Source organism: Xyrauchen texanus, chromosome 45 (assembly GCF_025860055.1).
Source record: "Xyrauchen texanus isolate HMW12.3.18 chromosome 45, RBS_HiC_50CHRs, whole genome shotgun sequence".
NCBI classification, from domain to species: domain Eukaryota; kingdom Metazoa; phylum Chordata; class Actinopteri; order Cypriniformes; family Catostomidae; genus Xyrauchen; species Xyrauchen texanus.
The window spans coordinates 13,364,640-13,376,242 of NC_068320.1; the positions used below are offsets into that span (position 1 = coordinate 13,364,640).

At 39.6% G+C, this 11,603-nt stretch overlaps 1 protein-coding gene across 1 annotated transcript; it reads left to right on the forward strand.

Moving 5' to 3' along the window:
• Window positions 1-68: 68 nt before the first annotated feature.
• On the forward strand, window positions 69-9,694 carry LOC127637181 (kelch-like protein 42). Its single transcript, XM_052118110.1, has 3 exons — window positions 69-1,333; window positions 4,676-4,869; window positions 6,779-9,694. The coding sequence occupies exons 1-3, from the start codon at window positions 429-431 to the stop codon at window positions 7,234-7,236; spliced, it is 1,557 nt and encodes a 518-aa protein (XP_051974070.1). The 5' UTR covers window positions 69-428; the 3' UTR covers window positions 7,237-9,694.
• The last annotated feature ends 1,909 nt before the right edge of the window (window positions 9,695-11,603 follow it).

Consider the following 11,603-nt stretch of genomic DNA (forward strand, 5'->3'; position numbering starts at 1 on the left):
GACTATAACGTATGTTTAACGTACATAACATTGTGTATTTATACGCGTTATGATAACGTTTTTCTATATACCTACAAAAACACACATCTGCGCAAGGTTTGTGCAAACATGACACAGCGTGACGCAACACAAACAACAAGACCAAAACAGGAACCGATTTACATTTGAAAATTCGACTTGCAAATTTTTTCTAAAAGAAAATAAAACGTAATCTTTCTAACTACATATGCGAACCCTGTAAATAATTACTTTTTTGAGTGGCAATGATCCACGAAGTGACTTTAGCGCATTGTACTCGCCAAATTATACAAATCTAAACAAGCGTATGAGTTTTTAAAGCACAATTTATTTATTTTAGGATATGCAAACGACCTTCCGTTATTTTACGTGTGCAATGCAGTCATTGTTTTTAAAGGACATAATTGTTTATGAACTGCACATGTGCAGCAAGTCAATGCGTTTATATCTATGGGCTGAACAACATTTCCATATATAGACTTCGGCGCTGGAGGATGAAGCACCTGAATAACAACAGCCGCAGCGCCACTGATCACAGGACAGCAGACATGACATCGCCGGAGCAGATTATAGAGATTGTCACGGATGAAAAAATTTATAATGTGAGTAAAAGCAAACTGATCGAGAAGAGCGATTACTTCCGCGCGCTGTACAGCTCAGGGATGCGCGAGTCCGCGGAGGATTCGGTGCAGCTGCAGGGACTGAGCGGACCGGGACTCGAGCTCGTGTTGGAGTTTATCAACACATCCAAAGTTCAAGTGGCCAACGAAACACTGGAGGATCTCATCGAAACAGCATCGTTTCTGCAAGTCACGTCAATTTTGAAACTGCTCCTATCGGAAGTCAGACAAGATAACTGTGTGGAGCTCTTCAAACTCTCTGAAGTGTACGGGACACATGATCTGAGAAATGCATGCTTGAGATTTATGAGCTGCTATTACCATCCGATGCTGCGCAGGCCGGATTTTTGGATGTTGCCAGCTCCTCTCCGGGATCAAATCAGAGACATGCGCATGAAAGGCACAGCCACTTTAGTTGCATTAGGGGACTTCACTGATACCTGTCTAGATCTGGCCAATCAGGATGAACCGTGGTCCATGTTGAGGTATAATGAACTAGAGCAACGCTGGAAACCTCTGGCCAACAATCTTCCTCCGGACATGATCAATGTCAGAGGTTATGGATCTGCTGTTCTGGACAACTACCTGTTCATTGTTGGCGGGTACAGAATGACAAGTCAAGAGATATCTGTTGCCCACTGCTACAACCCCTGCAAGAATGAGTGGACACATGTTGCACCTTTGAACCAGAAGAGGTACGGGTTGTATTAATAATAGCTTTTTAGTTTTTGGCCTTTTTTTTCCTTCTTCAGTGCAAGATAATATCAATACAGTGGGGTGATTCTCATGAAACCTGTCAAAAAAATGTCCTGGTCCAATTTTATTCCAAAATCAAAAGAAAAAAATAAGAGATTATATTTTTACTAAAGAAAATTAAGAGTTTTTAGGACCTTTAAGATTTTTTATATTGTGACATTATTCATGACTGTTATGCACATTTTACCCACCAATTCTCATTACTGAATCACTTCCACTGAAAAGGCCCCATTCACACCAGATCTCTATTGGGTTTAGGCCTGGGCTCTGAATGAGCCACTCTAAAAGATGGATTTTCTTATTTTGAAGCCATTTGCTTAGATGTTTAGGGTCATTGTCCTGCATCACTCAACTCCTACTGAGCTTCAGCTGGCGCACTGTTAACATATCTTGATAAACTTGGGAATTAATTTTTTTCTCTCAATGATGGCAATGGGTCAAGTCCCGAAGCAGCAAAGCAGCCCCAAATCATGATGCTCCCTCCACCGTAGGGATGATATTTTCATGTTGGTGTGCAGTGCCCTTTTTCCGCCTTACGTAGTGTTGCGTGTTCTTCCCAAACAATTCAGAATCAGAATCAGCTTTATTGCCAAGTATGCTTACACATACAAGGAATTTGTCTAGGTGACAGGAGCTTCCAGTCAACAACAATACAAACAATACCAAAAACAGCAGCAAGACATAGGTAATTAAAAACAAAAAAGAACATAAAATTAATAATTATAGATATACGTGCATACACTCACCTTCATACACACCCACATGCACACACGTAGTGCAAATCTAATACAATCTGTTATATAAAGAACAAAAACCTGTATATTATGTACAGAGCAATGTAAGTAATGGCAGAAGTGGATATGTTGGATAATGTAAATTAAAATTAAAATTAAACTGTGTATTGCACATAATTATTGCTCAATGTGGCAATTTAATTGTTCATTAGATGGATGGCCTGAGGGAAAAAACTGTTCCTGTGTCTGACGGTTCTGGTGTTCAGAGCTCTGAAGCGCCGGCCAGAAGGCAACAGTTCAAAAAGGTAGTGGGCTGGGTGAGTGGGGTCCAGAGTGATTTTACCAGCCTTTTTCCTCACTCTGGAAGTGTATAGTTCTTGAAGGGGGGGCAGGGGGCAACCAATAATCCTCTCAGCATACCGAACTGTCCTTTGTAGTCTTCTGATGTCTGATTTCGTAGCTGCACCAAACCAGACAGTTATTGAAGTTCAGAGGACAGACTCAATGACTGCTGAGTAGAACTGTTTCAGCAGCACTGGTGGCAGGTTGAACTTCCTCAGCTGGCGAAGGAAGTACAACCTCTGCTGGGCCTTTTTCACAATGGAGTCGATGTGTATCTCCCACTTCAGGTCCTGTGAGATGTAGTGCCCAGGAACTTGAATGACTCCACTGCTGCCACAGTGCTGTTTAGAATGGTGAGGGGGGACAATGTTGGGGTGTTCCTCCTAAAGTCCACAATCATCTCCACTGTTTTGAGTGTGTTCAGCTCCAGGTTGTTTTGACTGCACCAGAAAGCCAGCCGTTCAACCTCCTTTCTAATTCAACCTTAGATTCATCAGTCCACACATTTTTTTCCAGTAACGTAGTGGAGTGTCAAGGTGGTCTTTGGCAAACTTCAGGGGCTCAAAAATGTTTTTGTTGGAAAGCAGCGGCTTCCTTCATGGTGCCCTGTCATGGACACCATACCTGTTTACTGTTTTGTGTATAGTACACTCATGAAAAGAGATGTTAACCAGTTCCTATAATCCTTCAAGTCTTTAGCTGTCACTCTAGGGTTCATTTTTACCTCATTGAGCATTCTGTGGTGTGCATTTTGGATCATCTTGGCTGGACGGCACTTCTAGGGTGAGTAGCCACAGTACTAAATCATCCCCATTTACTGACAATTTATCTAACTGTGGACAGATGAATATCAAACTCTTTGAGGTAACTTTGTAACCCTTTCCAGGTTTATGCAAAGCAACAATTCTTGATTGTAGGTCTCAAACTCTAAATGTTTGAGTGCTTTTATAAGTCAAAGTAACTCAAACCCACACCTCCAAACTTGTTTCATTGAATGCCAGGTTTGCCAACTCTCTAATTAGCTTTTGTTGACGTCATTAGCCTAGGGGTTCACATACGTTTTCCAACTTACACTGTGAATGTACAAGAACAATACAATAATTTGTGTGTTATTAGTTAAAATAGTGTTTGTTCATTATTGTAACATAGGCTAGATGAAGATCAAACTAGATTTTAAGACAAATTTTATACATAAATGCAGGTAATTTCAAAGGGTTCACATACTTTTTCTTTCCACTGTATATCAAGGTTATATAATTTAATTATATAAATGGTAATGAATCTTAAAATATACATCCATCGAAATTACATCACGTTAAGCAGGAAAATTGGTCACCGTATTTTTTATGGTAAATTTCTGGCAACCAAAGCTGCAGATTTTTAACGGAATCAATACATTTGAGGTTATATATTACCTGGACTGGTAAATGAGTGTGATTAAACTTTGCAAGAGGTCGCACTGGTCTTGAGCACTCAGCTGATCATCATAAACAGCGCTGTTAGAAGTGTGGACTGGGTTGTGGGTTCGGCATTGATTATTTGCACAAAACCTCTAAGAAAACCCTTGTGTCGATGATTAAACTAGCAACCCTTCTCATAACAGTATATTAAAGCCACACACATACACACACACACCCATAGATATAATGGTTTTTATACTGTACAAACTATATATTCTATCTCCTAACCCTACCCCTAAACCTAACCCTCACAGAAAACTTTCTGCATTTTTACATTTTCAAAAAGTATAATTTAGTATGATTTATTAGCTGTTTTCCTCATGGGGACTGACAAAATGTCCCCACAAGTTCAAAAATTGCGGTTTTTACTATGCTTATGGGGACATTTGGTCCCCACAAAGTGATAAATACATGCTAGCACACACACACGCACGCACGGACACACACACACACACACAGGCAACTCATTATGACTTTCTTTCATGGAAAGTGTCCATAAGTAGCTTCAGTGCTGTTGTAAGTGGACTGTTCCATCTGACTGTTGTAACATCTGCTTTTGCTTTTACTTTAATTTATAATCATTTTAGTGTATGAATGAGGAACCCCAACTCAGGTGCTGGTGAGACCATCTGTAGAACTTGATGGCACCAGTGCTACCACTCTGAAAAGTTAGTCTGGAGCCCTGCTGGATATATTCTTCCAGGTTTCATGGGCACCCAATAAGTGTTTTTTGTTTTGTGCCCAGATCCAACTTCAAGCTCTTGGCCGTAAGTGGGAAACTGTATGCAGTTGGAGGCCATTGTCTGGGTACAGTTGAGTGTTACAGTCCTGAGCAGGACTGGTGGACGTGTGTGGCCTCTCTACCTGACCCTCTGGCTGAGTTCTCTGCCTGTGAGTGTCAGGGCATGATCTACGTCATGGGCGGTTATACCTCCGGAGGTGTGGTTTTTCATCTTTATCTATAAACACACACACGCCAGTGTTACATAAGACATACAGTGGCATGCAAAAGTTTTGGCACCCCTGGCCAAAAGTTCTGGTGCTGTGAATAGTTAAGTGAGTAGAAGATGAATTGATCTCCAAAAGGCATAAAGTTAAAGATGAAACATTCTTTTCAACATTTTAAGCAAGTTTTATTTATGTTTTGCACAATTTTAGAGTGGAAAAAATGAAAGGAGCACCATGCAAAAGTTTGGGCACCCCAAGAGATTTTAGCTCTCAGATAACTTTTACCAAGGCTCATACCTTAATTAGCTTGTTATGGCTATGGCTTGTTCACAGTCATCATTTGGAAAGTCAAGGTGATGCAAATTTCAAAGCTTCATGAATACTCTGACTCCTAAAACCTTGTCCCAACAATCAGCAGACATCGGCTCCTCTAAGCAGCTGCCTAGCACTCTGAAAATTAAAATAAATGATGCCCACAAAGCAGGAGAATGCTATAAGACGATAGCAAAGCGTTTTCAGTTAGCCGTATCCTCGGTTTGTAATGTAATTAAGAAATGACAGTTAACAGGAATGGTGGAGGTCAAGTTGAGGTCTGGAAGACCAAGAAAACTTTCAGAGAGAACTGCTCGTAGGATTGCTAGAAAGGCAAATCAAAACCCCTGTTTGACTGCAATAGACCTTAAGGAAGATTTAGCAGACTCTGGAGTAGTTGTGCACTGTTCTACTGTGCAGCGACACCTGCACAAATATGACCTTCATAGATGAGTCATGAAAAGAAAACCTTTCCTGCATGCTCACCACAAAATTCAGCATCAGAAGTTTGCAAATGAACATCTAAACAAGCATGATGCATTTTAGAAACAAGTCCTGTGGACTGATGAAGTTAAAATATAACTTTTTGGCCACAATGAGCTAAGGTATGTTTGGAGAAAAAAGGGTGCAGAATTTCATGAAAAGAACACCCCTCCAACTGTTAAGCATGGGGTGGATCGATCATGCTTTGGGCTTGTGTTGATGCCAGTGGCACAGGGGAACATTTCTCTGGTAGAGGAAAGAATGGATTAAATTAAATACCAGCTAGTTCTGGAAGCAAACATCACACCATCTGTAAAAAGCTGAAGATGAAAAGAGGATTGTTTCTACAACAGGATAATGATCCTAAACACACCTCAAAATCCACAATGGACGACCTCAAGAGGCGCAAGCTGAAGGTTTTGCCATGGCCCTCACAGTCCCCCGACCTAAACATTGAAAATCTGTGGATAGACCTCGAAAGAGCAGTGCATGCAAGACGGCCCAAGAATAACTGAACTAGAAGCCTTTTGCAAGGAAGAATGGGCGAAAATCCACCAAACAAGAATTGAAAGACTCATAGCTGGCCACGAAAAGCAATAAAAAGCTGTGATACTTGCATAAGGGGGTGTTAATAAATACTGACCATGCAGGGTGCCCAAACATTTGCTTCGGGCCCCTTTCCTTTTTTGTTATTTTGAAACTGTAAAAGATTGATTTAAAAAGAAAAATTGCTTAAAATATTAAAGAAATGTGTCATCTTTAACTTTATGCCTTTTGGAAATCAGGCCATCTTTTGCTCACTTTGCTATTCACAGCAACAGAAATTTTTATCAGGGGTGCCCAAACTTTTGCATGCCACTGTATTTATATTTTTGGTATTTTAAAGGTCAAGTGAACACTTTCTGTGCCATTAGTGGCAGTAAAGACATTTCAGATGCTGAGCAATGTCTTACATTTTGATGAAGGGTTACAAAGACATTTTGTTTTTGAATTGTGCACAATAAGACCAGGAATGTGTTTGATGAAAGTAAGTAGGGTCCATGTTTATGCAATGTTGATGAAATGACACACTCTTGTTAGAAAAAAGATTCCTTCCTCTCGACAGATAGGAACACCAGTGTGCTGCGCTACTGCCCCGCCTCGGACACATGGTCCGTGTTCCATTCCTGCTCCGCTCATGTGCGCAAACAGCAGATGCTCTCAGTGGAGGACACTATCTATCTGGTGGGTGGCTATACGCACGAGCTAGAACCTGCCGAAATGGGTCGGCGAAGGACGAACCAGACAGAGGACATGCTGACTGTACAGTCCTACAATGTACAGACTGGTGAATGGTTGCAACTTAAGGAGAACACATCCAAGTCAGGCCTGAACCTTACCTGCACATTGCACAACGATGGCATTTACATCATGAGCAGAGACGTCAGTCTTCCCACCAGTCTAGAGCATCGTGTCTTCCTCAAATACAATATTTTCTCAGATGCCTGGGAGGCTTTTAGACGTTTCCCCGCATTAGGACAGAACATGCTGCTTTGCTCTCTCTACCTGCCCAATGTTCTATGAGCTGAGCTCACGCTCGGCATCTGGAGAGAGAGAGACTTCTGGGAAACACAGATTCTTCATTGTCATACTCATTGGTCAGAATGATCAGCCAGCACAAAGAGGCTCACTGCAGGAGACATAAAATGATTACTGCAAAATAAAGATCAACAACTTGACTTTGATCAATGAAATCATTTGATAAAGAAGGCCTTAATAACAAGTTCTTGAGGGACCATTGTACTCAAAAGCAGTGTTCGCATTCAGTATATTTTCTTTACATTGGGAGAGAGAGAACACTAAGAGAGTTGCACCAAACATATCCAACCTGCACAGTATCTACTAATGCCAGTGCATGTACAAAACCTTAATAATATAAAACTTGAATATACATCATATTACTACTAATATATCTGATGCACATGTGATGGCTGCCAGCATAAGGAATCAAGAGTGAAATGAGAACACTACAAAATATCTGCTTAAGCTAGATAAACAACTTAACGTGAAGGTTTTATGGGTAATCAAGCCCGTGAAAGAGTCATAAAAGGGATAGTTTGCTCAAAACATTTAAATTCTATCATTATTTACTCACTCAAAATGTTTCAAACCTGTATGACTTTCTTCTGTAGAACACAAAAGAAGAGGATTTGCAGAATGGTAGGGACTGACAGCCTTAGTTCTCATTCACTTTCAGAGTATGGGAAAGAGCAGTCAACGTTCTTCAAAAATGTCTCATCTTCTCTTCTACTGCAGTAAGGAAGTCAAACTGGTATGGAATGAAAGGATGGTGTGTGTATGAAGATATATTTAAAATGTTTTAGTGAACCATCCCTTTAAGCTCCAGTTTGCCAGAATAAATTAAACCATCAATGATGTAAATAATTGAAAATCATTTTAGTCCAAGACTAAGTGTAATCTGTGCCTGGAAAGTCTTTGATCTGGACTTAATTACACTTTTAAAAGTATAGTTCTCCCAAAAAGGAAAATTCTCTCATCATTTACTCACCGTCATGCCATCCCAGATGTGTCTGACTTTCACTTTCAGCTTAACACAAACAAAGATTTTTAGAAGAATATCTCAGCTCTGTTGGTCCATACATTGCAAGTGAATGGTGACCAAAATGTTGGAGACTCCAGTGGTTTAATCAATATCTTCTGAAGTGATCTAGTTTAGGGTGAAAACAGACCATAATATAACTCCTTTTTCACTATAAATCTTGACAGCAGTCTCCATGGCAAACATGATTTCAAGCTTGATTACACTTCCTAGTGCCATCCATGTGTCAAGCTGTAGGAAGTATAAACGAGCTTGAAATCATGATCCTGTCTAGAGACTGCAATAGCAAGATGTACTGTGATAAACGTGTTATATTATGGTCTGTTCTCACCCAAAGTCACTGAGATTGCTTCAGAAGACATGGATTAAACCACTGGAGTCTTCTGGATTACTTTAAAGTTTTGGTCACCATTCACTTGCATTGTATGGACCTACAGAGCTGAAATATTCTTTTAAAAATCTTTATGTTTGTGTTCTACAGAAGAAAGTAAGATCTGGGATGACATGAGGGTGAGTAAATGATGAGAGAATTTTCATTTTTAGGTGAACTTTTGCTTTTATAGTGATAATTGAATTATGTCATCCCAAATATATCTGGGAATGTGTCTTAAAATGTGCTGCACAAATGAAGCTCAACTGCATAAACGCCTGACATAAACTGCTATTTTTCCATTGAGTTTTAAGAGTGAGATAAATTATCTTGACATAAAAGGAGACTGCCTCTATTTTGAGAATTATGTACTTCATACTTAAGTTCTATTAAAGTTTATTTTTATTTGTATCCTCTTTTCTCCCAATTTGGAATGCCCAATTCCCACTACTTACTAGGTCCTCATGGTGGCGCAGTTACTCACCTCAATCCAGGTGTTGGAGGACAAGTAAGTCTCAGTTGCCTCCGCTTCTGAGACAGTCAGTCCTTGCATCTTATCACATGGCTCGTTGTGCATGAGACCGCGGAGACTCAAAACATGTGGAGACTCATGCTACTCTCCTCGAACCACGCACAACTTACCACACGCTCAATTGAGAGTGAGAACCACTAAATGTAACCATGAGGAGGTTACCCCATGTGACTCTACCCTCCCTAGCAACCAGGCCAATTTGGTTGCTTAGGAGACCTGGCTGGAGTCACTCAGCATGCCCTGGATTCTAACTCACGACTTCAGGGTTGGTATTCAGCGTCAGTACTCGCTAAGCTACACAGGCCCCCAAAGTTTTGTTTTGTAACATGATGTATTTTCATATGCTGATCCAAAGTGGATGATAATTGTATTGAGCATTCCCAGAGTTGCCTTGAAAATGTAAACGAGTAGGTTTAATAAAAATGTTCAGGGAAGCAAATAAAAGTTTTTTTTTTTATGTGTCTGGTGTACATTTACTGTACATTTATGAATTTGGCAGATGCTGGGGATGTACCACAGCAATGGAAATCTACACATCTGATTGGGACACATAATTGATACATAAAATGAAAAAAAAATACCAAATCATCTACTATATTACTTTGGTCCCGGTTTGCTGTCATAAAATAGCCACTTGGTGGCGCTAAAACTTTAGAATGCATTTATAATGTCCCCCTCCACACGCACTCAGCTGTGCTACTCATTATAACACCATAGAATGCAAATGCAATTTAATAAATTATGTCATCATTAAGACTAATAACATAATACTAATAGCAAAAGCAAAGGCATGAAACATATCAATGTCATATAAAGAACATATAGCATTGTGCAGTGATTCATCTGTATTACGGTGACCTCATTTAAAATAGCCTGCAGCATGATTTGTACTGGGGGGTTGAGCAGGGGGAGTGTTGCTTTTACTGATTTTCTCTTGAGCACCATGTGTGCCATCTCTAGCACATCAATGCTGAGATAAAATGAGCCATTGGTTTAATATCTTGCTGCTTTAGTGAGCTGACTGATGGATCCATTTATCCGAGGTCTCAGATTTAAAGAAGCAGAAATAAACTCAATGGCATGGATTTAACATATTACATCTGTTTGAGTGTAATACTGGGACACTCACAACTGTCAATTCAGTTTTTAAAATCATACATCAGTTTTGAATCCATATTGCATATACCACCAATTAATCAGACAGTGAACTGCACATTCAGTTAAAGATTTTAAAGGGATAGTTCACCCAACAATGAAAACCCTGTCATCATTTACATACTCTCATGCAGTTGCAAACCCCTGAAAAAAAGCTGCTCCATTCAATGACTGTAGTTGTTAAAGGGATAGTTCACCCCAAAAGGAAAATTCTCTCATTATCTACTCACCCTCATGCTATCCCAGATGTGTATGACTTTCTTTCTTCTGCTGAACATAATTAAAGATTTTTAGAAGAATATTTCAGCTCTGAAAGTCCTCACAATGCAAGTGAATGGTGGCCACAAATGTGAAGGTCCAAAAGCACAGAAAGGCAGCATAAAAGTAATCCATACAACTCCAGTGGTTAAATCCATTACCTCAGAAGTGATATGATAAGTGTGGGTGAGAAACAGAAACCACAAATCTCCACTTTCACATTATTCAACTTTTGTTTTTGGTGATTTGCATTCTTTGTGCATATTGCCACCTACTGAGCATGGAGAGTAAAACGGAAAAAAGGAGGACCTACAGCTGAGACATTCTTCTAAAAAATCTTCATTTTTGTTCTGCAGAAGAAAGAATGTCAATGAGGGTGAGTAAATGATGAGAGAATTTTCATTTTTGGGTGAACTATCCCTTTAAGATCGAAAAATGGCCAAATTAAAAAAGCACAAAAAAGTAACAAAAAAAAAGTAACCTCCAGTATATGACTCAATAATTGAAAATAAGTCTTCTGAAACCATTCAGTATCTTTGTGTAAGGAACAGACAAATGTAAGTCATTGAAGTATGGGAATTATTATTTTCTTTGGTGGATTTGTATCTCTTTTGTATCTCATATGACAAGATGGCAAGTGAATACTTTCTGCTGTCAGTGATCATTGTCATAGTGTCCTGGATTAATCAGTCTACACAACTACATAAGAAAGCCTATTATAGATTTAGCACACACCAATGTACACTTGATAATACTTACTGGATTGTTATTTTACGTGTGCATGCAAGTAGGAAGATGTAAGAGGACACTAGTTCAAATGAGAGTTCATCCTTTTAAGCAAATTAATGTTACATGGAAAAAAGTCACTTTGAAAAGATGATATGATATGAAGAATATATGGCAGCAGAAAGAAGAGAGACACATCGAAGGCAAAGAGAAGAGAGGTTTGAGATACAAGATGGTGCGAAAGAGAGGTAGGTGAAGAATTGAAGAGGGAGGTGGAGAGTGAAAGAGAG

Coding starts and splice junctions, on each gene's coding strand:
- LOC127637181 (XM_052118110.1), top strand. CDS start 429: ATGAACTGCACATGTGCAGCAAGTCAATGCGTTTATATCTATGGGCTG. Junction 1,334..4,675: donor GCACCTTTGAACCAGAAGAG/GTACGGGTTGTA, acceptor TTTTGTGCCCAG/ATCCAACTTCAAGCTCTTGG. Junction 4,870..6,778: donor GGGCGGTTATACCTCCGGAG/GTGTGGTTTTTC, acceptor TCCTCTCGACAG/ATAGGAACACCAGTGTGCTG.